This window comes from Gossypium arboreum, chromosome 12 (assembly GCF_025698485.1).
Source record: "Gossypium arboreum isolate Shixiya-1 chromosome 12, ASM2569848v2, whole genome shotgun sequence".
Lineage (NCBI taxonomy): Eukaryota > Viridiplantae > Streptophyta > Magnoliopsida > Malvales > Malvaceae > Gossypium > Gossypium arboreum.
In genome coordinates, this window is record NC_069081.1 from 119,753,057 (window position 1) to 119,780,365 (window position 27,309).

Sequence of the window (27,309 nt, forward strand, 5' to 3'; positions counted from 1 at the left end):
TATTTTTCCCTTAATATCTGTAGTACAATTCTCAAGTGCTGAGCATGCTCGGATTCTGTCTTTGAATAGATCAGTATATCGTCAATAAACACAACCACAAATCTATCTAGGTAAGACTGGAAAATTCGATTCATTAAATCCATAAAAGCGGAGGAGCATTTGTCAAACCGAATGGCATAACTAAGAACTCATAATGACCATACCGAAGTTCTAAAAGTCATTTTCGGTACATCACATTCCTTTACCTTTAATCGATAATACCCAGATCTGAGATCTATTTTTGAAAACACTGTAGCATCCTTAAGCTGATCGAATAAATCATTAAATAGAAGCAAAGGAAATTTTATTTTAATTGTTACCTTATTCAGCTGCCTGTAATCTATGCACAGCCTCAATGAACCATCCTTCTTTTTCACAAATAAGACAGTGCACCCACGGCGACATACTCGATTCGATAAACCCTTTGTCTAATGACTCTTGCAAGCTGCGTTTTAACTCTCTTAATTCTGCTGGAGCCATTCTATACGGTGTCACCGATATGGGAGCTGTTCCCGGAAGCACATCTATCACGAACTCAACTTCTCTATCGGGTGGTAACCCTGGTAATTCTTCAGGAAATACATCCATGAATTCATTTACAATAGATAGTTGCTCTAACTTTGATTCAGAACTTCGAGTATCAAGAATATAGGCTAAATAAGCCTCATTTCCTTTACGCAACAATTTCTGAGCAGACATAAAGGAAATCATTCTAACCATGTCATCCAAATTTCCAGACTCAACCAAAATAATGTCTCTGCTTGACATTTCAAACTAATTCGCTTTTTCTCGACAATTCACTATTGCGTTATGTTTCATTAACCATCCATGCCCAAGATAACATCAAATTCCGAAAGGGTAGCAAGATCAAATCAATGGGAAATCACACCCTTAACTTTCAAAGTGGGATGTTATGACATATTAAATTAACTACCACACTTTGACCTAACGGATTTGTAACTTGTACATCATAATCGGTGAGGCTCAACAAATAAGTTCTTTTCAGATGCTAACATAGTGCAAATATATGAATGAGTAGACCGTGGTCTATTAAAGCATACACAGAACATCATAAAGATAGAAAGTACCAGCAATTACATACGGAGTCATTACTTCTTCTCTCGCTCGAATGGCATAAGTACGAAAGCAGAGCCCTAACTTCGATCGGCTAGCAGTATCTTTCATACCGAACGAGTAGCCCAGTAGCATCGCTTCTCGACGAGCGTCTTCCTTTTGAGGAAGAATTTTCGGTTTCTCCTCTGTTCCACTTCTTCTACTTGTAATTGGGGACAATCACGAATAAAGTGATCGGTGGCCCCACATTTATAACAAGCCCTAATTTACTTCTACATTCACCGGGTGACTTCTTCCACAATGTTGACACTTGGGCCTTTGGGTATTTTGTACACTACCCACACTAATGATGAGGTCCTCGGATGCTTTGTAATCGATTGTCTTGGCCTACTTTTTCTTGATCTTTCGGTAATCAAGTGGCTCATTGAATTCCTCTTTAGATTTCTTCACCGGTAAAGTCGAAAATGACTTAGATGCACTTCTTTTGAAAGATTCTTTACTTATTCTATCTCGTTGCATCTTTTTATTATATACTTCTTCAAGCTTCTGAGCACGATCTGATAGAACAACAAATTCTCGTATCTCAATGCCCCCTATCATCATTTTAATCTCATCATTAAGCCCTTCTTCAAATCTGATACACATTTCTTCTTCAGTGGGTATTATATCTCGAGCATATTTGCTCAGATAAACAAATTCTCTTTCATATTCAGCCACTGACTTGTTTCCTGTCATAAGTCGAGAAATTCTCTTTTCTTCTTATCCGGATATCTTCTACCGACATATTTCTTCTTAAATTCATTTTGAAAAATTCCCAAGTGATCTTCTCAAATTTAGTACAATGACTTCTATTGTTTCCCACCAGTTATAAGCTTCTTCTTTCAATAATGACACGACACATATTAAGTAATCATCTGGTGAGCACGCTATTTGCTTAAAACCCTCATTATACTTTGTAACCAATATTCAACTTTTTTGGGGTCATCGTCTGTTCTTCCCGAAATTCTTCACCCCATGTTTTCTAAGCTTTTCAAATGGAGAACGTTTGCGATTCGGTTGTCGGAGGAGGTGGAGGAGCAACCGGGGTACTGAGATGTTGAGATAGGGGAGGAGGTTATGAGTCTGATTTCTTTCTCGCACATTCTCATTATACCACCGATTCATGAATCCATAAATCATATTTTGAGTTCTTGTTCTCGCATCAATGAAATCGAGCTTCACTACTTATTCCTTGTTCGAGATTTGTACTCTGCTATTAACTTCTTCTTGCTCAGTTTGTTCGGTCTATCGACATCTTTTCAAATCAAGATAATCTATAATAAAACAAGGATTAGATCGGATCATACACAAGACACTATCACGATTTATATGGCATGTAATTCTAGACACTTTTCACATCATACATATTCGAGAATCGGCTAAACCGAAGCTCTGATACCAATAAATGTAACGCCCCTTACCCGAGACCGTTGCCGGAGTCGAGCACAAGGCACTACTAAACTTATTTGAGCACTTAACCAAATTTAGATAATTTATATAATACTTTTCAGACAAGCTGTCCAACTGTGTCATAGTTGCTAAATAATTCATATCTCGAGTTATAAAACTCGAAATCCAAATCCATAAATTTTCTCTGAATTTATACTCATATATCTACTTACCAATTTTTTTCTAGAATTTTTGGTCAAGCCAATTAGTACAGTTTATTATTTAAAATCTCCCCTGTTTCAGGGTTTGACTACTCTGACCTTTGTGTATTACGAATCAGATATCTCTCTGTAAAGAGCTTCAATGACTATGCCGTTTATCTATAATAAAACTAGACTCAATAAGGAATCTGTACATATAAAGTATGACTTCTAATTATCTTTGTAAAATTTATGGTGAATTTCCAAAGTTAGAACAGGGGATCCAGAAATCGCTCTGGCCCTGTTTCACAAAAATTTAAACTTCTCATAAAATATAGCTCATATACCTGTTTTGCTTCTTCCATATGAAAATAGACTCATCAAGATTCGATTCCATAATTTATTCATTATTTAATTCCATTTCTACTATTTTTAGTGATTTTTCAAAGTCAAACTACTGCTACTTACCGAAAACTGTTTTAGTACAAATATTGTTAACTAGTTTATAACATCTTTACTTCAATTCATTCAAACTCTATACATGCCATATAAATCTTTAAACATAAAACAAAAACTACCGGAATTGATCTGAATAGTGTGCCCTGTTGTGTTGATCCGATCTACCCACTTCACTTCAAGTCAATCTACATAAAAATATTAAACACACACAAGTAAGCTTATTGAAGCTTAGTAAGCTCATAGGCATATAAACACAAATCATATCAAATATCGTACACAATCATATATCTATTAGTTTAACTATTTCATCCTCCAAATCACAATTTCATTAATAACTCATTGGAATAATTTCCATATGGCAACTCACAATTTAACTCCCTTAGGCCCATTTCTCATTTACTTCATTGTCAAATTAGGGAACAATATGGGAATTGAGTGCTTCATTATCACATTGCCATAGTAAACCATGGACTTTCACATTGATACGCATCACACACCGAAGCCATAGCCTTGCCATGGTCTTACACGGTTCACATATCATACCGAAGCCGTATCCGGACATGGTCTTATACGGAATCACATTATCACATTATACCGATGCCATAGCCCGACTATGGTCTTATCTGAGTCACATTATCACATTGCACTGATGCCATAGCCCAGCTATGGTCTTAAACGGCACACTTGTCACATATGTTTCATCAACTCATCGAGGTCACGAATAGAAGCACTCAAATCCATTGTTCCTACTAATTTGTACTTTTAGTTACACATTATTCATTAGTTAATGCAAATTGATAGTATTCATCAACAATAAAATACTTTAACAATCATAATATTTTCATATCAGAACATTGAACTTTTCCATATGAACTTACCTGGACTAATTTGTAAAAGTCGTAGAAATTCAGGGACTATTCTTGAATTTTCTCCTTTCCACGATTCGATTCGTTTTCTTGATCTATAATTATAAAATCATTCCTTCATTAGCATCCATTTCAATTCTATTTCACTTCACAATTTATGCTGTTCAAATTTCAAAATTGCACTTTTACCCCAAAATTTATAATTTTCACAATTTAGTCCTTCTCAATTCACCCATCAATTGAACTAATTTTTCTCAATTAACACTTTATTTTATCATTATAAACTATTTCAAAACCTTTTATATTCTTAATTTCAACAGAAACCTTCAATTCACAACTTTTTCACAATTAGGTCCTAAATATCATTTCCTATCAAAATCACTTAATAAAACCACCTTAATATAAAATTAGAACTTAAATTTCATAATAATTCATCATAAAATTCCCTTATCCATTCAGGGTAACTTCCAATTTCACCCATAAAATAAAAACTAATGAATTCTACAAGTGGACCTAATTGTAAAAGTCATAAAAACATAAAATTATTAAGAAAAGTAAGAATTAAACTCACATGATGTAAAATATGAAAACCAGCTTTCTCCAGACCTTCTATGGCGTTTTAGCTGAGAAAATATGAAGAAATGTCTAGATTTTTCAATTACATCATTATTTAACTATTAACTTTTATGCTATTTCCAATTTTGCCCTTGTTCACATTGTTTTCTTGCTTATTTCATACCCAAACCGTCCAGCCATTAACCTTTGGGTCTAATTGCTCTTTAAATCCATCTTTTAAATACTTAAGCTATTTACTCACAATTTAACAAATTTTGCGCTATTTTCAATTTAGTCCTTTTAATTAATTAGCCATCCAAACGTTAAAATTTTCTAACTGAAACTTTAATACTAACTCAATGACACTCCATAAATATTTATAAAAATATTTATAGCTCGATTTTCAACTTTGAGGTCTCGATACCTCATTTTTGACCCGTTTGACCTAATAAATTCTTTTAATTCACTAATTTCACCATTTCACAAATTCTTCTAAATTCTTACTTGACTCATAAATATTAAATTACTATCTTGTTCAATCTTATTTGTCGAATTTAGTGATCTCAAATCACCATTTCCGACACCACTGAAAATTAGGCCGTTACAAAAATGATTCGTAAAAAAAATTAATACATTTTTAGATAATCCTTAATAGCAAGCCATTCGACCTACCAACGATAGGTAGTCACCCACCCATTCTATTCATCTCTCCTCTTATTTCCTTTCTCTATTCCTTTTTCCCCTTTATTTTCTCCACTCCGTTCTAGTCCCCTATGGTTGGTTGGTCGGATGATTGATTGTGCCCCTCGTAGCGATCACTCTCTTCCTTTTTCCCTTCTTCTTCGGTCTTTTTTTTCATCTCCTTCTTTTGTTCTTTTTCTTTTTCCTTTTCTTCACTCTCTTTGTCACCAAGGATTACCTAGTTACTCGATGATCACGACCCTTTGCCACTCACTTCTCCTTTGTTTGATCTAGTATTTTTTTCAGTTAAAGGAGTTTTTTTTTCTTCAAAATAATGATCCCCTTCAAGTCGATGGTGGCTTAGGTTTTCTCGAGTCCATGGTAACTTATTTTCTTAAGCTCGATGAAGCTCAATTAAATCAAGTTTGCAATGAATCATTTTTGCATCTTTTATTTGATTTCACAGGTTTCACTAAAAAAGGAGATGGTCATTGTTGATGATTGACCTGTGTAAACGAAGTAATAGAAAAGGTAGAGAAGATCGAACACGTTTTTACGTAGAAAACTCATCAAAAAATGATAAAAACTACGGGCAAATGAGGCTTCGACTTTTCATTGAATGAGTTAACAAATGGGAGTATAATATGGAGAAAATAAATCTAAATGTACTAAACGTACAGTATCCAATACCTCGAATACAAAGCCCTAACTCTCATAGAGTAAACTCGAAAATAAAACCCTAATTCTTATAAAATTATTTCAAAAGGGGTACAAAATTCTCGCTACAGGGGTATAAAATTCTCTCAATAGTTACCACGAAAACTCTCACAAAAACTCATCTGCGACTACATCTTGTTGTTTCCAAAAGAAAAACCTTGTAGTACTACATCTTAAATTGCCTCTTAATTGGCCTCTCAAAAAAGGATACAAGACTCATTTAAATAGGCTAAGATTAGAGGTTTAGTCATACTAAAATATTATTAGAGTAATAAGAGTTTAATTACGAAAAGATACGAGAGCTTAATTAGAAGAAAAAACCCGATTTATATGGGGAACATGTCATCACGTTGCAACGTCCCTATTTATGTCATCACAATGTCCAAAAATTTCTCGACGTAACATCATCATTTGTTTAACAAAAAAATATGAGGCACACCACACAATCATTATATTCAAATCCAACATACCAGCTCGTGGAAAGTCTGGTGGCTGACACCCAATGATACGGCTTGTGCCTGTGACATTCGTTTTTCTTTCTAACATTTCATTTGTAATGATGGGCTCAAGTTAGGCTTATTTTCTTCGTATGGTTTGATTTTCAATCAGACTTTCTGACCCTTTTGTGCTCCTTTCCATCTATTCTGAGAATTTTACATATTAATGACTTTTATTTTCGAAAAAATAATATTTTTTGTTCAAAACTGATAGACCAAATAATATGTCAGAGCAACCATAACTAAAATGAAACTAATACAAAATACTATAAAATGAAACTAATACAAAATACTATCGACTTTATAATTAGTAACTAATATATTTATATAAATAAATTAATGTTGAAAGGCTGATTGGGTGTTATTGGTTAGTTTGTAATTCTAACTAAAAATCGTTACTTAGTTAAGTAGTTAGAGACTAAAGTGTTGATGTATAAAATAAGTTGAGGGTGTAACTTAAGGATTTATCCTTTTATCTCTTAATAAGAAGTTTTCTTCAGATAGTTTACATTTCCCCTTTTCCTCTGCCCTAACTATTGACGGAACTTCACTGCTCTATTTCTCTGTGTTCATCGCCGTTGTACTAATATCTGACGATGATTGATGATGATTTTCAGCAATTAATAAATGTAATTATTTTTTATATTTATCATTATTTTAAATATATTTTATTTATATAAATAAAAGATAAATTTTAACTTTTTAAATAACATGAAATAAAAAATACAAATGTATGTAAAAGAATAATTGAACTTAAGACTTAAATACAAAACTACTAACATTTAATCACTTGTCCTAATGAGCTAATATGTAAAAAGAAGATGTGTTTTGAAGAAGGCATTTTCCAACATGAAGCGTATTCTGTTTCTCTTTCTAAAATTAGCTTATTTTCTGAAAAATAGATTTACGCAAATTTAAATTTGACATTTTTCTCTAATTTTTCCATGTTTAGGAGTTAACTTTTGTTTTGCCTATTTTATTAAAAAAAGGGGACACATTAGTCTTTGTAAATTAGATATAAAATTAACTAGTTTTTTTTATTAAAAAATTCATCAATTTTTTTGTTAAAAACTTGCATTGCTAACAAAATAGTCAAACAATTACATGAGATATGTTACACGTATCTCATTTTGATGTATAAGACCAATTTTCAGTAATAAAAATGTATAACTTTTATAAAAAAAAACTAATATACTTATTGATATAATTTATAATAATTAAAAAAAAAACAGTGGGCGTTAAAGCTTAACCACAAACTCAAACCGTACCTCCAATGCTGTCTTCCCGGTAGATAAATGTTCTAAGAATAGATAAACCAATAATTCTATATTTAGATAATACATTCACAGATACGATACATGACGTGCAACATTCTCTTCCATAGGATATTTGAAAAGTGTCTAAATTGAAGGCGTCTCCTACTCTTTAACTACTGGCGCCGTTGTGGTGTGTGGCTCTAATCAAATATAATTGAGGCCATATCCAACCGTATGTAATTTTCCTAAATCCTCGGAATATTCTTGCTTTTTGAAACATAAGTGCTAGAAAATTTTGATTTCAAATTTTAAAAAGCAAAAATGCATTCGCTCAGCCTTAAAGTTTTTACTGATTTGAATTCCGCGGGGACGAGGAGGAGCTGTTTTCCGGCTCAGGTGGGTCATGGATTGGTGGTTGATCAACGGAGAAGGGTTGGATCGGGTTGTTGGGATCGCGGCGGCGGTGCTGCTGGTCGGAAGTGTTGGGTAGTGAGTTGTGCGGTGGATGGCGGGAACGGTGGTGGAGGTGAGAGGCCGAGTTTGGACCCGAATCCGACTCAGAATCAGAGTTCTTTTTTATCTCGGAGCCAAACTTATGCGATGCTGAAACAGCAAATGGAGGTTGCTGCTAAATCTGAGGTCAGTTCTCTTTGTTCTTTTTTCTTTTTGTTTAAATTATAAAATTGAGGTATGAGATATTTGTTTGGGATTTTAGGATTACAAAGAAGCAGCTAGAATACGTGATTCTTTGAAAATATTCGAGGAAGAGGAACCTGTTTTGAGATTTAGGAGGTTGATCAAAGAGGCTGTTGCTGATGAAAGATTTGAGGTATTTTCCCCCAACATTCTTAATCTTAATGCCTTCTCTTAGTTTGAACACAGATAATATCATAGCTCTTAGTTTGAAATTCAGCATGAATACAACGAAATTTTGCTGAAGATATTGGAATTAACTGCTGCTTGCTGAACTATACCTGTTTCATGGCATGCTCATACGAAACTGGATATAAATGACTTTCAATTCATTCAGGACATAAGTTCTTTCGAGATTCATTTCTACTCTAGTTACCTATACTTTTAAACGTAATCCAACCTCCCCCCCCCCCCCAAAAAAAAAAAAAAATCCGTGTTCATTTCTAGCGTTAAGCAGTTAGAGATTATTTACGGATAACGATCTTATATAGTTCATGTTTATGATAAACCTCTTTGACTCTGATGCCTTGCCTGCGATTCTTCAGGATGCTGCTAGATATCGTGATGAGTTGAAGGAAATTGCACCTCACTCTCTCCTGAAATGTTCAAGTGATGCAACAACCTTGGTATGAAATTAGTCTAATTACCCGCCGCTGCTGTTGTTGGTTTCTAGAAGGATGTTACTATGACTTTAAATTTTTTTTCTACTCCCTAGAGGACTAAAATGGATTAGTTGATAAGTTGGGTTGTTTTTGAGCTCTATTTGCTGGATTTGACCTCCTTTGACTTTGTTTCTAAGATTTAGTTTGGTGTTAGTTTGTTGATTACCATTTTATTTTTGGGTGGGAGAAACAACAAGTGTTTGGATGAAAAAGCAAACATATGTCTGAGGATTTAGAAATAAATGTTTAGGGTGTGTTTTGATAGTTATTGCAAGAAAGGTTAATTATTAGGGTAATAATTACGATGCCTTGTAGTATTCTAATTTCATATATGTGTTTGGATGAAAAAGCAAACATATGTCTGAGGATTTAGAAATAAATGTTTAGGGTGTGTTTAGATAGTAATTGCAAGAAAGGTTAATTATTAGGGTAATAATTACAATGTAATTACAAGGTATTCTAATTTCATATATGTGTTTGCCTTACATAAAATAATTACATCTTAAAAAAATAGATAGTCATCATGGTTAATTATTAACGTAATTCTCTCAATTCTTGACTCCTTATAAGAATTGGAGAGTGTAATTAAAATTTTCCAATCCGATTATAAGTAATTATGATGATTTTCTGAACATACCACATATATGTAATTATAAATAATTACACTCAAAGTCTATTATTAGGCGGTTTTTAAACACACCCTTAAATTTTCATAAATAACAAAAATAAACTTTGCATCCCTTTCATTTCATGTGAATCTATTTACTTTTTAGGCTTTTCTTTTTCATTTTTGATCTAGTGTGCTTTTTTATTTATTTATAACATAATTGAGAAAGTAAAAGATAAGCAGTACATGCAACAAAATGACAGATGAATGAATCCTTGACTAAATTAGCAATATTTTTGAATTGTGAGATGTCTTTATTGAAGGTGTGATCGGATGCTGAAGTGGACAATTGCCCCAACTTGATAATGTATCTTAGGATTGTCAAATTCCAACTTCTTTTGAGTAACTTGAGGTTGTTTTTTCTTTTCTATTACAAGGGGGACTACAACCTCAAGATAGGGGAAAATATAGTAGGTGTTGCGATTTGAATCCTGGACCTAGTGGATACAAGTACAGCTTCTTAAGGGTGATTGCATGCTAAAGCCTGGTTCCGACTTAAGATTACTTTTGATAACCAATGTTCATTGTTATGTTCTAAAATTATACTCTAGCTATAAGGGTGAATTTGGCGATTATTGTTGTCAAGAATCTAGATTTTTAAGTGAGATACTCTTCCTGTTTTGTTCCTTTTTCTCAAAAAAGAAAGAAATTTCTCTGACCAAACTTGAAGTACTGTTTGTGGTCCTAATTCCTTCCCAAACAATTGGAGTATGGCCTCTAAGGTTTTTCGCACTTAAGGCATTTTGCTTAGTGGTATCTATTTCCATTCCTTTATTGGAAATTTTAATATGTTAATCTGCATCTATTAAGACAGCCGACAAAAGAAAATTGCTTATTTAAAGATGAAATAGAAGGAAAAAAACTGCCAATCTGATACAGATAAATGGATATTTCAGGGAATCAGAGTTCAAGTTAGGAGTGTGTATATAGAGGGGCGTAGCCTGCCTTCAAGAGGCCAGTACTTTTTCGCATACAGAATAAGAATAACCAATAACTCAGATCGTCCAGTCCAGCTTCTCAGAAGGCACTGGATTATTACAGATGGCAATGGGAAAACTGAAAATGTTTGGTGAGTTAATAAACTATCTTCGTTGCTATCTTTTATGTCTCATTTTTAATATAGTTTAATTTCAGTCTTCTCCTTCCTTTGTTTGACAAGAATCGGATGGAACTTGGAAGTTATTTTATTCCTTAATATTCATAAAATCTTAACTTGTAGCATTCTTTTACCGCAGGGGAATTGGAGTTATAGGCGAACAGCCAGTTATTCTTCCCAGAACAGGCTTCGAATACTCGTCCGCTTGCCCATTAAGCACTCCCAGCGGCAGAATGGTATGAGAGGCCTGCTCCTTATTTGCTTTCTTTCTCACTGGAAAAGATGCTTAATTTGGCTCTTACCTTTACAGGAGCACTAATCTTGATGTTTAATCATTACTTAATTCCAAGGTTTCAATCTGAAACGATATAATCCTATTTAGTTTAGTTTGCAATGAGTTGATAGTCTGGGTAGAAAATAGTTGTGATAGACAGATAGACTGATAAACTGTGCAAAGCATATCTTGGAATTTATTCATCATTTCCTATTGGTTGTGATTTGTACTTCAATTTTTTGAGCTGTACATAGATATTCTAACATAGCTGTAATGATAATCTTTCTTTGGCAATGGCCAACTGGTATGAGTCAGATTACCTGACCCTAATCTAGATTTTTGGTATTTTCTCCCCTTCACTGAGGGTGTGGAAGCTTAAATTCTGATGCAAATTACTAAGGGTCCATGTCCCGGCCCCTTGTATGCAATGCATGTCATTGTGAGCAAAGTTTGTGTTCATTTATATCACTTTTGATACCCTTCAGTATCATGAAGTGACTCCAACTTTTTGGCCTACTTGGACTATAGTGCAAGAAGTTCTTATTTCCTCGGGTTCATTTCGATGCAGGAAGGAGACTTCGAGATGAAACACATCGACAGAGTAGGCTCACCAAGTTTCAACGTAGCAATTGCCCCATTTTCACTCTCCACGCTAGGGGATGATGCCGATACCTTCTGAAATCCAACACCACATTGTTACTTGAGAAGCAGATTAACCATACCAGGTTATTTTCCAATTTAAGTTTCACTCTGTAAAGTAAATCCTTTTTGTGATAATGTGTATATATTCTTATGTAATGTAAGAGACTATATAGGTTAATAGTATAGTGTCATTTGGATTCTTGGAGAAATATAATAAACCAATGAAATGTATCTAAGCAAACCCTATAAATGTCACCTAAGTAATTATTCATCATTCATGCTTTTGTATTGAAACTTGTTAGATATCCATCAACAACATGTATGTCACCTAAGTTAATACTAACCCGTCAGCAGCAAAGGTGTGATGTTTAGAATAGAAATGTGGAGGGTCGGTCCATTAATTCCGCAGCAAAAAAGGGGGTGTTAGGTAGATAATTGGGTTGAAAACAGCGTTGTTGTGACCGGTGAGAGTGACCTTTCATGCTATTCTTCTTTGTTGGAGGTGAGTAAATTCTAAACTCAAATGCTTCATTATCATCCCATTTTTGTTATTTAAACGTGTTATGTCTTTATGTTCTTTAGCTTGGCTTCTAAACCAATCCACGACCATTTCGACTGTACATTTTTTTATTAGGTTTATATTTGTTGGAATATTATGGAGTAGAGTAAGCGTGCAGATATTGATAAACTAAAGTGGTAATCATCAAATTATTAAATTATTAAAAATTGTCTTAGGAATTTTTTGTTCTTTTGTATGTTTTAAGGGTAAACTAAAGTGGTAATCATCAAATCATTAAAAATTGTCTTTTGTGAGATTATTCAATTTTCTTTTTACTCACCGCCTTTATTTAAAATACTAAGAGAAAGATAACTTGGTAGATTTTAAAATTGGCATAATAATAATTTTAAATCTGATAGTAATATATTATATTAATTTAGTTTTGATTTCAAAAAACTTACACTCCACATTTATATATTGTGTATTTTGATGTCTTTTTTGCAGTTTTATTTTTATTTGTAATATTGAGTGTTGACTTTAAAAGAATGAGAGAAGATGAAAATTATTATTTTAGATTTTCAGAGTGTTTTCAGTTTTGGTATATATTCAATCAAATTTAATTGATAGATTTATTTTTTAATTTTTTAGGTGAAAGGGTCTCATATCATTGTTTAGTTATTTTATTAATTACATTAATTTTTAATAGTAAAATAGATTAAATTTTTAATAAAAAGGATTAATTTACTTTTTAATATAATATACAGAGATTAATTTATTTATTTTTAAATAGGATAGGTAAAATATAATGTAAGGGTTTTTATGTTATTTTTAGTGATTTTTTTTGTTTTTAAATTTAGGCATGAAATGTTACATGAAAATGAAGAAATGAAACAAGAATCCGCAAATTTAGATAAGTTAAAATGGCAAGTAATTGGTTTGTGCCTTTTGTAATGCTTGGATAGCACGTTTAACACTTTACAAGTCCGTTAAAGCAACGAGTAGCAGTCACCCTTACACCTTTTTCTTTGGGGTTTTCACATCAAATCCCTATCCAATCCAATTATCAAAGTTCACCCCTTCTGTTTCCCTTTATTTGTTTCATTCCCCATATACCAATTTAATAACTGCTTGCATTTCTTTTATTTATTCATTGTTGCCCAAAAAGATGAGAAATTCTGTCTCTTACTTTTTGTCCCTTTTCTTTTCTTTTCTTTATTTTCTATGATGAATTTGTAAATTCATTTTATTAAAATATTTTGGTCACTTAATTATGAAAAGTTACAAAATGATTGTTCGATTATTCTATGATTTTTTTTTTCGTTCGTCATTAAATGGCTAACGAAAAGATGACATTGTAATTTCTAAATTGGCATAATAGCAACCTTAACCCTCAATATTTATATATTATGTCAATTTAATCTTAATTCTAAAAATTTAACCCTCAACATTTACTAGTTATATAATTTAGTTTTTTTGTAATTTTGTTTTTCTTTGTAACCTTTTCAACTTAAAAAATAAAAAAAATATCAGTTACATTTGGTTGAAAATATACCAAAAATGAAAATGTTAAAAATTTAAGATAATAATTTTCATATTTTTTCTTTTAAAACTAATACTCAATGTCACAATGAAAAGTAAAACTATAAAAAGACCAAATTACATAATATATGTAAATATTGAGGGTTAAAGTTGTTATTATATTAAATTTAAAATTACTTATCTTTCGTAGAGATTTAAAGAGTGGTGACCAAGAAAGAAAAATTAGATAGTTGAGTAACTATTTTATAATATTTTATAGTTGGATAACAAAAAAGAATTTATTAATAGTTAAGTGTTTACCCGTATAAGGTATCCAATATTTTTTATTAATTTGTGATTCAACATTTGGTATATATAAATTAAATTTGAAATCGAGATAAGCTCCAATAATTTTTTTTTTTTGTATGTATAAGATTGGAATCGAAAATTTTAGTTAAAGGGATACAAAAGTGGTTACTATTTAATGCCATAAGTATTGGTCGTAACATATATTTATTATATTTTCAATTTTCATAAAATGCATAAATTTCTATATCTATGCAAGATTTGGCAAAAGAAATAAAATAGTATATGTAAAATGAAAGAGGATTGTGGAGTGGGACCCATCCAGTTGCTCCAATCTTACGTTTTCAGAATACAACCAATGCATGGATGAAAAGTGTTTACAACCGACATAGCTGTGAATTATCCCCCAAAGGGGATATGTGATTGTAGGGGAAACAAATAGGAGACCCCACAATAGTCAACTGCTTTTTAACTATCATGCATTTCTCATTGCCAAATGATTCTCACTTGAATATTTACATTTTCTCTTTTTTTTTTTTTTTAATTAGAAAAAGACTCTAATAATAATAATGTAATTAATGTGACTTTACATCCGAGATCATAAATACTTTAATCATCAAGTTAATCACGAGTTTAATATTTATATTTTTAAATTATCTACCCTTATAATAGATATTTAAGCATATTTAAATATACTAATAATATTCAACAATTTATTCTTTTAGAATCTTCTAGTAACTTGATAATTTTAAAGCTAAAACCATGTATTGAATTAAAGAAATTATTTGTGATTATGAATTATAATTGTTTGAAAGAAATGAAATGTAAATTAAATTATTGGTAGGAGTGTTAATTGGCACGATTTAAGCAAATAAAATCAACGGCTAATATATAGTCAAAAGAAAGGTTCATGACAAGTTATGGTAGCTCGCATCACCGTACAATTCCCCCATTGGAGCAGCTTTGGCTTTATTCCTTTTAAACAATATTGAGTTGATAAATCAGAACACAGCATCTTTCACAAAGGCATCAAAAACAGATTTCCAAAACAAAATCCAAATATAATAGTGATAGTTCCTCCCCTTCCCATCTCCCTGTCTTTTAATTTTCTTAAAAAATAAAAATCAAAGAATATTACTAAAAAGACTACACCAAAACATTGTAAATCCAACAATATAATATAAAAAAGCTTGCATGTCTGAGAACATATAATATTTGCATGGAAATTTGGGATATAAGGAGTTTATTTCCCAAGAATTTATTTTGTTGGGTTATAAATTATTTAAGATGAAGAAAAGAGAAGCTTGCCCTCAAAGCACAGCACCCTTTATTTCTCCTTTCCCTCAAATTTAAATTTCTTCTTTCTCGTTAAGCAAGCAAGCAAAGCATCTCTTCTTACAAAACCCTTCCACATTTACTTGCTTTCCCTTGTAAGTATCAACTTTTCCTTTGCTTACACTGTATAGCTTCTGCTTTAACATTCATCAATTCTATATTGTAATATATTTCTCTGCAAAAACATTTTCTAAAGTTTGGAATCTCTGTCCAAAAGGCTCATGCATTAGTTAATGAGGTCAAATTCAAACTTCGGTAATGTTTTTTTTTCTTTTTTTTTTTCATTTGGTCTTCTTCTTCTCTCTGCTGGTTTTTGATGTTCATAAAGACTTGTTTTTTTGTGGCTTTTCATGTGATTTCAGCTATTTTGTTTAATTTATGTTAAAGATTATTCTTTTATCATAAAAGGTTTTATGTTTTTTTCTTCACTGAAATTTATTTCAATGTTATAAAGCTGTTTGTTAATTTGTTTCATTGGAGCTTTTTAGTTGTTTCATGCATTCAATTCAGGTTTCTTTTACTAATTCCTTAATGAAATAAAACTATTTTTTCTCTTTTTTCCCCTTCACAATATTTTCATGACTTATTTTTAGCTTCTTTTAAAAAAAAAATTCCATTTTTTTTCTTCTTCCTGTTCATCTTCTTTCTCTGGTTTTTTCCCCATAAAAACAATTTGGATACAACAACCCATCTTTCAAATTCATTAGCAATAAACAGACAAGTAAAAAACAGACAAGTATTTATTTAGTACAAAACAAAGAAAAAAACAGACAAGTAAATTAGTTGGTTTTACCATGAGTTCATTAATATCAGCAGGAGATTCTTGGCAACCAGCAATGACAGGCAATACAACTATTTCAAGCTATTGGTTCAATTGGAGGGTGTTGGTTTGTGCGATATGGGTTTTAGTTACTGCATTTTTTTCCTTTGTTTTGATATGGAAATATGAAGGTTTCCACAAATCAAATGAAATTGGTGATGAAACTCAACAAGACAGAGCTGGATTTCTTGATGAGGATGAGACATGGAGACCATGTTTAAAAGGGATTCACCCTGCTTGGTTGTTGGCTTTTAGACTTGTTGCTTTCTTTGTGCTTTTGATACTGCTAATTGTCACTGCTTTTGTTGATGGAGGCAGCATTTTCTACTATTATACTCAGTAAGTTCTCCTTTTTCCTTGGACTAAACACAACCAAATTTGATGTATGATTAAGTAACCTTCAATTGGTCTACATTTTGTTACAATGAGATATAAGAAGATTCCCTTGGTGGTAAGGCGCCCACAAACTCCATGAACCCTTTTGGGCTCTTGTCAGAGTAGGGAGATAAAACCCGGGGCTAAAACCAAGCATACTCCCCGAGAACAATACCTCCGTTGAGACTGACCCAGAGAGCAACCTCCCCTCAACAAACATGAATGTCTTTTGATTATATGTCATTGAGGATCTAAATCACATGATTTATCCAAAAATCAGCCTCATTATACCAAGGTCAACTTGCTTCTGAATCATTTTGGTGTTTTCCTTGTTCTTTGCAGGTGGACATTCACATTGATCACCTTTTATTTTGGGGTATGTTTTTTTTTTTTTTATTATCTCTTCTACAAGTGTATAATCCTGTTTCTTTGTACATAAACAAAGTGTTTCATTTGTAGCTTGGATCACTGCTCTCCATACGTGGATGTTACCAATACCACAAAAGTGTTAGTGGTGACAGGGTCGATAACGTAGAGCTAGATGCAGAGCAAGGTAACCATGCTGCTGTTGCAACAGCATGTGGAGAAACCTCTAGCAATATTGCGGAAAAAAACATTAACCCTGAACATCCCCAAGTACGTTTTGTTCGCCGACGAGCAGATACTTGGGGTTATGTCTTTCAAATGATTTTCCAGGTAACGTAAAGACGGTAGTCTGTCCATTAAGTGAAGTTGTTTTTTTACATAATAGTTGTTTTGTTGTGAAGCAGATGAACGCAGGTGCTGTTTTGTTGACAGATTGTGTTTTTTGGTTCATAATCGTCCCATTTCTTGCCATTAAAGATTATAATCTCAGTGTTGTAAGTAATCAACAATTCTGTCATATATAAATAAGCAAAAAGGCATATTTTTATTTCTTGTTTTGGTGGCAGCTGGCTATTAATATGCATACTATCAATGCTGTTTTCTTGCTTGGTGATACTGCTTTAAACTGCTTGGTAAGCTTCCACTAATCACATTCAAATTATGGTTCCTCCAGATCTTTCAACTAATTTCTGCTTTTCTTTGTTTCAACTCAGCACTTCCCTTGTTTTCGGATTGCATACTTCTTCCTGTGGACGGTGACGTATGTTATATTCCAATGGCTCCTTCATGCATGTGTGAATATTTGGTAAAATCCGTTGAGTCCCTCATCTTTGTCTAGTGGGATACAATGTTGGGTAAAAGTACCATGGAAGCCAAGAGTTGGATTGCATTTTTTGTTCCCTTTACTCAAAAAATGAGAAATGAATCCCTGTATGTTAGATCGTGCATAAACTTATTTATTTTCTCACTTTTTGAGTAGAGGTACAGGGACCTCCATGGTATTTTTACTGTTGATTTGTGATTTTTTTTATCAATGTTACTTTCAATTGCTTGAAACAGGTGGCCATACCCATTCCTTGATTTGTCATCTCCATATGCTCCCTTATGGTACGTGTTCTAAAACAAACCATATTTGATATATTTCTAAAAATGTCATCTAGTAGTCTGATACATATCCCTCTGAAATTGGGACTTGAAGGTACTTCTCGGTAGCATTGATGCATTTCCCATGCTATGGTGCCTTTGCTTTGGTGATAAAGCTGAAACACCATGTATTTACAAGATGGTTCCCTGAATCTTATCAATGTGGGAGGTAACTTTGGCAATTTGATTGAGAAAAAAGGTTTTGAAGAGAAATGTAATTTTCCCCACAGAAGCAATAGGGAGTCTGAAATATACTGGATTCTTGTGTAAAAAAAACACGCACACACAAAAAAAGGAGTTGATGCATATATAGATGGGAGTTTTGAACGATTACAGAATTGCTTATATAGCAAAGAAAGCAGGAAAATCTTTGTTTTATTCAAGGAGTAGCTTTAAATTGTAACTATTATTGACATAAATATATTCGAAGGAAATCTTTTATTTCTCTCATCATTTGACCTAAAGTATTTATATTTGATATCAATATAAGAAAGTTGAACATGGAGTCACCAAAGCTAGATAACATAACAAGTGTGTACTTTACAATTTTAATAAAGGGTTTGTTGACAGGTTTTTAAGAAAGGCTTGGACAACTTTTCCAAGTCATCATGTCAAAACACCGAGAAAAATAAAAATAGAAATTTTTTTATGGCATCAACAACTTTAATTTGTAAAGGTTATTGGTCTAACATTATTATATTGATCTAATAACTTGTGTCATTAATTATTGAGGCTGGAGGGCCAAGTGGGACATCACCTGTCCATCAGGTAAAGAAAGGATCAAAGATGGAAATGTGCTAGAAGTTGTATTTAATTTTACTTTTTTCTTATTTAAAAAATAATAAATTTATTTATATATGTTACATCAAAAGAGTAAATTATTTTATTAAAAATTTCATTTATTTTTACGTCAACTTAGAATGCATGTGATGTGTCACATATAATTATCTAATTTTTGCTAATCACGTAACTTTTAACAATAGAAATGATAAAATTTTTAACAAAAAAATTGTTTACTCTAATTTAATGTACATAGATTAATTGACTCATGTTTTGAATAAAAAAAAAACTATCTAGCGCCTAATACATGGATTAATTTATAATTCACATGGTTTCACTTTGTGGATTCGCTCACTTAGGCAAAGCAACACAGAGCAAAGAGGATTATTATCCTATCTCATATTAATGGAGTTTAAGTCTACAATGTTTTTATTTGGACTGTAATTTCTTTAAAAGACTTTATAGAGGAGGCAGCTTTCAGTTTCAGAGCACAGACCATGTGAGGAACAGCCAATGCTATGTTGGGTACAGTCCTGCCTGCTTCAAGGACTCAGGCAAAAATGTCTGTTTCAGAGCACAGCTGTTGTCCCTCTCAGTTTTTACCCTGCTCCCTATATGCACATTATTCAATTCCATTAAGGGAAAAAAATGAAATTTACTTTGCTCCCTTTGATCCAATTATAACCAAATTGATACCTTCACACTTCCTTGTTGCTAAACAAAATTTACAACTTTAAAAATATCACCTTTGGCAAGTTTCAGCCAGCTGGTAAATCTATGATGGCAATTGAGACAGCTTTATTTGTGTATGTTTCATTACAGGGGATTGGCTAGTCAGCAACTGCTGCAACAATAGAGGCTTCCATTTAATACAACTGAAAGGAGATCAAGTAAATGGTAATTAACGACATAAATTGGAAGATAGTACATCTATTGATAACAGAAGCATAAAGTGTCAGAGAAAAGGCATTACGGATCTCACCTTATATTGATATCAATTAGTTCTGATTGTCTAGATGATAGAAACCAAGGTCAAACAAATGAAGTCCCAGTCATGAAATCAAATTATGTACATAGCATACAACATATGTGATCACAAATAATTGCTTGGCATTGAACCCATTAAAATGGTATTTTCATTGTCCTTGTGCTCCATCTCTTCTTGCTTTGTCTTTGAAAATAGTCTAGATAAGAAACCCCCAGGCAACAACTCTGAGCTTGACCTCTTCCCTAACAAGTCCAATGCTCCATTTGCCCCAAAACTCAAACCACCGATTAGACTATTTGAATGTCTCATAGCCTCGTCTGCTCTAAGTACTGCCCCACAAGGACAGTTTGCAATCGCTTTAAAGCAATGCTTATGGAAAACTGATCCACAGGATATACACTTTTCAATCTCACCTTCCTGTTAAATATTTATTACTGTCAGATCGTAGCAACGAAAAAGGACCAACGATACACAATTTTCACCTTTCTCAAGCAATATATACATGTATAGCAAAATATGCTTACATTTTTTCTTTGCAAGAATTACCAGCGAGCTCGTATATAATAAGTAATGCTCGTTATCAAAATTTAAGGCATTATTAACAACCAAAAGAAACTATAAAGAGCATCATGTAGTAGGTGCTCATGAAATGATCAATGCCAAGGGTTATAAGAAAAAGGTTGAAGGAAAAATTCATCTAGGAGCAACTGATTAGCTAGAAAGTAAACAGCAATAACCAATGACATGTATACTGACCTGAAAAGGAAATATGAGAGAGGATGGGTCAATACAAGAGTGGCGAGCGCTACAGGGGACTCCCACATCACAACATATGAGGCATTGCTCTATGATATGCTCCTGGATTTTCTTTGATACAGTTTCCACCATAACAGGAAGAGCTGACATGAAATTGACACATTTACTTCAAAGTCAAATCAACATGGGAGGAGAAAGCTGAAAGAATGAAAGGGAATACTGGAAAAAGAATTAAATTCAAAACCTATGTTGCAATGTAACAATAAAATAAAACCGAATGCAAATATATTTAAAAAAAGGAACAAAAGATCCAAAGTGGAAGTCTTATCTTATTTCCCAGGTAATACAGAAAACATATTATCTAATGATCTTGCACTCATTCTCAGATAGACAGACATGGATTACTTTGAAAACCTTAACAATCAAAAACTTCGAATTTGTGTCATTTGTAGTCTGTGCATGTTTGATGGATTTGCAGGTCACAGTCTCCTGAAGAGTGGCATTCTGCCTGCCTTTCTAAAAAGGAGAGATTATTGGATGTATTAATTTTTTAGATGATCGTGACTTTTTCATGATTAGATTGTTAAAAAGTCCAGCCTAGCAAGGTTTTAAGCATTATAAATTATTTCCAATAAGCACCAACTGGCTAACCCAACTACCATCACAATCATATGTCAGAGAGAGAGAGAGAGAGAAAGAACATTAATTTTAAAGGAAAATTAATAAAATGCTCATAAACAGCTCTGGCAGCAGTTTGCTTATCTTCCATTCTGAACCCAAGATTTATAATGCAAAATAACGACATAAGCAACAAAGCCCTTAGAAAACAACTTAACCACTAATATATTTAAAGCTGAAAATGTGATAAAGGATCTGCCACTAAATTCAAATGCCTGTGATCAGAAGCTAACCTGCAAAAGCTCCTTTGGAAAGATCAATGAGATCTCTAAGTGCAAAAAAATCATTGCTTTCAAGAAGATATCTTCGAGACCCAAGTCCTTTGTTTATTGACATACGAAATGGACAGTGAACATACGGAAGCATCTTTCCTATTTTTTTCCTGATGCCCATAACATGGTTCAGAGCTGGAACCTTTGAAAATAGGAAAGGATTTACAGCACTGACACAAAGCATGGGCTGCAAAAGGGAAAAAGGCATTTAAAAAACATGGCTTAACCTTTAAGTAAACATCTGTGAGATTCAAATGTTACTTGAAGAAATTTTCATTAAGTGCATACATAAATCTTAATATATATATAAACATGCACTGTACAACAGATTTCTATTGGAATATAATGAACATCTAAGTTGCTCATTTGGTGATCCTTATCTTTAAATCTTGTGAAAGTATTAAGAGGGAGTAAGTCAATTGTTTCTGTAAGGAGGAGTAAAGTCGTATACCAGAATACCACTAATTTCCATACTGTAAGGGCATACATAAAAAAATACCAAGTCCGGGTTACCTTTAACATACAATTCACCTATACCTCTATTCTAACATGTTCCAAGTCATTACCTGGTCATGTATAGAATCCAGATATGATTTAGCCAATTGAGAAACTGGATATCGAATAAAATCCCAATGATGCAACACTCTTGCTGGTAAGACTGCCATCTCATTTGTGTGACAGGAAGAACAAAACAACTGGCCAGTGTATTCACAAAGTCTAGGCTTTCCCCATCCAAAAGATTGGACAAAATCTCGCAGTAGAGTCATTCCTTCATCAAAATGTTTGTGGCATCCAGCACAAGTGTAATGTTGAGTTTCTAACAGCTGTTTCATTGATTTTGGTGCTCGAATTTCAACAATAAGCGATATAGTCTTCCCTAAAGGAGAAATATTTTCTGTGCCTTGCCCTCTTGAAAAATATGTACTCTGAGACAAATGGGTATTTGATGGAGGGATGCCAGGAAATGCATCTTGAGGCGACAAAAACCAAATCAATGCACTGGGAGGGTTAGAAGAGAACCTAGAACATATAATAGAACGTAGGCATTCTTGAATAAGAACACTTCTTTCAGCAATAACATTGGGAGACGCATTCCCAAATAACTTTCTAGATTCTGTTTCTACGGATGACCAGGGAGGAGGAAGATTCCAACCTTGTTCAGAGAATATTGATTTCAAGCGACGATAGAGAGTACAGAAATCACGGTATCTGCGTTCGACCTCCCACTGGTCATCGCCACACCACACTCTTATCTTATACACAGTGTATTCCTTTACCCCAACCAACCTTTCACTAAGTGAGACATTTCCTTTCTTCTGCTTTGCGCCCACCACTTCAACACCATCTATTCTCAGTATACGTGCAGAGCGCAGGTAAGCATCGTCTGCATCTGAAGTAGAAGGATTTGACCCTCCATCTTGTAGAGGAAGTGGTAACCGTGGTTGGATAATCCTATTACCCTGAGAAAACATGGCTCCAGGAGAGTCAACAGACTCAAGCAAAATTTCTTCCATGTCATGGACTACCTCGTCATAAAATTCATTAAGCTCAACATTCTTCATCTGCAAGATGAAGTGGATGAACAAAGAAAAATATCAGCAGCTTAAAGTGTAATTTAAGTGAGCTGGAGCTCCAAAGGTTGGTAACTGCTTAAATACATAAAACAGTTGATCATCACAAGACACAAACTCAAAAGGGTGATGTATTGATTTTGAAAATAAACCATCACATACAGGACTCACACAATGGCTAGGGATTAAAACTATGGAAGAAAAGATGGAGACACAATGGCTAGGCTTTGGTTGGAAGAAAAGATGGAAGTTTTATTGATCTAATGGTTAAGCTACAAAGTAGGAAAGCTGTTATGGATCCTAATCATTGGATTAACTTCCCACCCTTCCTACCAAGCAAAGCCTTAAGGAACTTATTTCTAACTCCACCACACAAATGACAACTCTGTAGTAAGCCAGTACACTTAATAAAGGTGAATATAACACAAAATATTAGACAATGGAAAACTGTGGTATAAATGAGAGTTAGTTACTGCTGCAGCTCATCTTTGAACCTTTCAGCAGTTCCTCGCAAATTACTCCCCCAACCAAGTTCAGGCATCATCTTGTTTCTTGACCAAAGTATCCAGCCAACCAGTAGTTCAATAAGATACAGAAAAGCAACAAGCTTCTCCAGCCAGACCAAAATGATTTTAGGCTAAGTTAGTATTTGTTCAGTTCACTAGCAATGTATAAGCGCATGCAGCCAACAGTTGAAATCCATATGCATATAATAAATCGTAAATAATCCAAACTGATAAGGATACTAGAGGCTAAAGAAGAAAATTTACAAGTGACTGACCTCAACCACTCCAGGATGTTCTTCAAATTCATCTGGTGGCATAGGAAGACTCTTGAATGTAGTGCTCACTTTACTTTCACTTGTAGATGCGGGTGAATCTGGTTTGCAATCGTTGTAAAGCTCTGCATTTGTTTTTTGAGGATAGTAGACTGGATGGACACAATCATCAAGGGCATCCAATTCTGCTTCATACTTATCGATTTCCAGTCTTTCAGATAATTTACTCTCATCAACGACAATGAATTCCCTGCCTTCAGAAGATTGATGCTGCCTTACCTTGTCAGAATCTACAACATTCAATCCTACCTCGACGGGAGCTTTTTCTACAGGGGGATCCGGGTCCATTGCAAAGACATCAGTAACAGAACAAGTTTCTAGATACCCCATGTCATCATCAGCATCATGAAGTTGATTTTTAGCAACAGCAATATCTTTCACATATTTCTCTCCCTCACAAATCCTTGAAGAACTGACTGCATTGACCGAATAACATTTTGCCTCTTCTACTGTATCTTCAGCCACAGGAATGTCTTTTACTTCTACAAATTCGGATTCACCTGAACTCGGAAAACCAATAGGCATTGCACCGAAAGTGTTAAACTTCTCTTGCAATTCATCCGAACCTTGAAAACTTTTCCCTGCGACGGAGGCATCTAGCATGAAAGCTGCCAGATCACCCATGCCCGCTTCTAGCTCAAAGTCATCCCAATCATTAGCACCAAACGCCACAGACGAATTAATCCCCAAAGGATTCTCGATCATATTCTTATTCTCATCATCTTCTTTCTTCCTGTAATAAGGATTATTGCTAAACTCGTCTTCATTCGTCCCATAGTTAGACATCGAATCTTCCCCTTCTGAATGCTCATATCTTGATGAATTCCCATCTTCCTCCTTTAAATCCATATCCAAACATGAAGAGCTACCTTCTTCAACACTTTTAACATTAAGAAAGCTCCTTCCTTCTTCGGTTCTGTCCTTCCGAAACTCAATTCTCCGATTAGGTGGAACTTTTAGGTTCCCGTCCAAACTGAAATTCTCAAAATCATCACCTAATGCAAAACCACTAAAACACTTCGCTGACCCGAACTCAGAGTCTCCCAAACAGTCATTGAATGTAGCTATTGAACTGGGCGTTCCGAGGGCGGAGTTGGCGCTGCAATAACGATCGAGTTGGGATTCTCCACAAGATGAGTAGTGCGGCGACGAAGCCGTGGAGGTGCCGTCCGATCTCGAATGGGATAAATCAAGAGGATCGGAAGAGGCGACTTGGGCGAGGTTGTTCTCGCGAGTCCCCTCTCCATTAATCATTTGATGAATGGAAGTGGAGAAATTTAATCAAACGAATCCACAGATAGATTAATAATCAGCTGAAAATGAAACTGATAGAAGGTTGTTAGGGTTTGATAGTATTCAATTTACACTATGTTCGGAGAAAAAAATGAAGGAAAGAGAGAACGAAGTTTATGAAAGGAAATGCTGTATCTGTAATTTTTTGGATAATTAAAATTTATAAATGAAGTATTTTTGTAATTTTGGATGATTACATTGTGTAAAGTAGAAAAAATAATTGTTTATAATAAATTTTCAAAATAAAAATTATTTTTATATTTTCTAAAAAACTGTAACAATGGAGTATTTCAAGAAAAATAAGAATATTCAATTCATTTTCTTATTTTTGCTTAAAAATGGTTTTGTTTTTGGATGAATTGCACTTAAGGTTACTCAATTATTAATAAATTTATATTTTAGTTACACAACTTCAAAAATTATAAAATAGTTCTGTAATTATTCGAAAGTTTTTATTTAAATTAATGAACAATTAAAATCATAGTTATACGACTTTCTTTATTTGCTTCGCTTACGCTAATTGAAAGTTCCTCATGAAAAAACTTTTGGGTGTCGCAAATTTATTAATCAAAATTCAAATAATTTTTTTCTCCAATCTTTAACATTGACTGTATTTTAATTTAAGGTATGTTATTCTAGCAATTTATTGGTTGGAGCTCACTATCTAAATTTAAAGAAAAATCATAACAGTCTAGTGACTTAAATAAAAACTTTCAAATAATTTAATTATTTAAATAATTTTTTTAAATAATTTAATAATTATTTTATAATTTTTAAAGTTGAATAACAAAAATGAAGATGTTTTATGAGATAAAAGTTCAGGGAAATTTGGTGATGGTCTCATTATTCTGAAACCAAAAATGTGCATGCTGATTGTGTAACGCCCCCTTTACTCGAGACCGTCGCCGGAGTCGAGCACGAGGCATTACTAAACTTATTTGAGCACTTAAACAAATTCAAATAATTTATATCACACTTTCCAGACAAGCTGTCCAACTGCATTACAGATGCAAAAAAAATCATATCTCGAGTTACAAAACTCGAAATCCAAATCCGTAAATTTTCCCCAAATCTAGGCTCATATATCTACTTACTAATTTTTTTCTAGAATTTTTGGTTGGGCCAATTAGTACAGTTTATTAGTTGAAGTCTCCCCTGTTTCAGGGTTCGGCTGCTCTGACCCCTGTTCACTACGAACCAAATTTCTCCATGTACAGAATTCAAATAACCAAGACGTTTATTTCTATTAAAATAGACTCGATAAGGAATCCATACATATATAGTATGACTCCTAATTAATTTTTATAATTTTAATGATTTTTACAAATCAGAATAGGGAGTTCAAAATCACTCTGACCTTGTCTCACAAAAATTCAAATATCTCCTGATATGAAAGCCTTTTGCTTACACCGTTTCTTCTATGTGAAACTAGATTCAATAAGATTTAATTTCATATTTTATTCAACCTCTAATTAGATTTTCATGATTTATGGTAAATTTTCAAACTCAAACTACTGCTACTATCCAAAACTGTTTTAGTACAAAATGTTGTTAACTAGTTTATAACATCTTTACTTCATTTCATTTAAACTCTATACATGCCATATAAATCTTCAAACATAAAACAAAAGCTACGGAATTGATCTGGATAGTGTGCTTTGTTGTGTTGATCCGATCTACCCACTTCAATTCAAGTCAATCTACATAAAATATTAAACACACACAAGTAAGCTTATTGAAGCTTAGTAAGTTCATAGGTTAAAAGTAATGCTTACCAAACATAATATTTCCAAACAATACCAAAACATTTACTAAAGTTTCCTGCGATTCACAACCATTGTTATAATAATTCACATAGTTGAGCTCAACAGTAACAACTACTCAATCTCTTTCATTTGGATCACTTCTCTTTTATTTCTTATAATCAAATTAGGAAACGGCTTACGAAATTGAGTACGTCGTTGC

At 33.3% G+C, this 27,309-nt stretch overlaps 3 protein-coding genes and 1 long non-coding RNA gene across 8 annotated transcripts; 2 read left to right on the forward strand and 2 right to left on the reverse strand.

Moving 5' to 3' along the window:
* Positions 1 to 3,127: 3,127 nt before the first annotated feature.
* LOC128285112 (uncharacterized) lies at positions 3,128 to 4,149 on the reverse strand. Its single transcript, XR_008275524.1, has 2 exons — positions 4,079 to 4,149; positions 3,128 to 3,385 (listed from the first exon to the last, which is right to left on the reverse strand). It is a non-coding gene; the product is annotated as an uncharacterized LOC128285112 (long non-coding RNA).
* Positions 4,150 to 7,794: 3,645 nt separating this feature from the next.
* On the forward strand, positions 7,795 to 12,080 carry LOC108479256 (uncharacterized). The gene is made up of 6 exons (XM_017781741.2): positions 7,795 to 8,411; positions 8,488 to 8,601; positions 9,011 to 9,091; positions 10,691 to 10,863; positions 11,030 to 11,126; positions 11,733 to 12,080. The coding sequence occupies exons 1-6, from the start codon at positions 8,094 to 8,096 to the stop codon at positions 11,841 to 11,843; spliced, it is 894 nt and encodes a 297-aa protein (XP_017637230.1). The 5' UTR covers positions 7,795 to 8,093; the 3' UTR covers positions 11,844 to 12,080.
* Positions 12,081 to 15,134: 3,054 nt separating this feature from the next.
* Positions 15,135 to 18,621, forward strand: LOC108479255 (uncharacterized). 3 transcript variants are annotated; one of them, XM_017781739.2, is made up of 9 exons: positions 15,135 to 15,559; positions 16,278 to 16,623; positions 17,002 to 17,035; positions 17,119 to 17,355; positions 17,430 to 17,519; positions 17,592 to 17,657; positions 17,739 to 17,830; positions 18,085 to 18,132; positions 18,224 to 18,621. In XM_017781739.2, exons 2-9 carry the CDS (start codon positions 16,301 to 16,303, stop codon positions 18,339 to 18,341), a joined length of 1,008 nt encoding a protein of 335 aa, XP_017637228.1. In that variant the 5' UTR covers positions 15,135 to 15,559; positions 16,278 to 16,300; the 3' UTR covers positions 18,342 to 18,621. The 3 variants fall into 3 exon arrangements, with proteins under 3 accessions (XP_017637228.1, XP_017637229.1, XP_017637227.1); XM_017781740.2 differs by having other exon boundaries at positions 15,144 to 15,559; positions 16,281 to 16,623; XM_017781738.2 differs by lacking the exon at positions 15,135 to 15,559 and adding an exon at positions 15,566 to 15,719 and having other exon boundaries at positions 16,281 to 16,623.
* A 541-nt stretch (positions 18,622 to 19,162) lies between these two features.
* Positions 19,163 to 25,523, reverse strand: LOC108479253 (uncharacterized). 3 transcript variants are annotated; one of them, XM_017781733.2, is made up of 6 exons: positions 23,995 to 25,523; positions 22,209 to 23,204; positions 21,604 to 21,829; positions 20,693 to 20,835; positions 19,931 to 20,353; positions 19,163 to 19,823 (listed from the first exon to the last, which is right to left on the reverse strand). In XM_017781733.2, the coding sequence occupies exons 1-5, from the start codon at positions 25,303 to 25,305 to the stop codon at positions 20,042 to 20,044; spliced, it is 2,988 nt and encodes a 995-aa protein (XP_017637222.2). In that variant the 5' UTR covers positions 25,306 to 25,523; the 3' UTR covers positions 19,163 to 19,823; positions 19,931 to 20,041. The 3 variants fall into 3 exon arrangements, with proteins under 3 accessions (XP_017637222.2, XP_017637225.2, XP_017637224.2); XM_017781736.2 differs by having other exon boundaries at positions 19,163 to 19,789; positions 23,995 to 25,514; XM_017781735.2 differs by having other exon boundaries at positions 19,163 to 19,792; positions 23,995 to 25,514.
* Between the last annotated feature and the right edge of the window lie 1,786 nt (positions 25,524 to 27,309).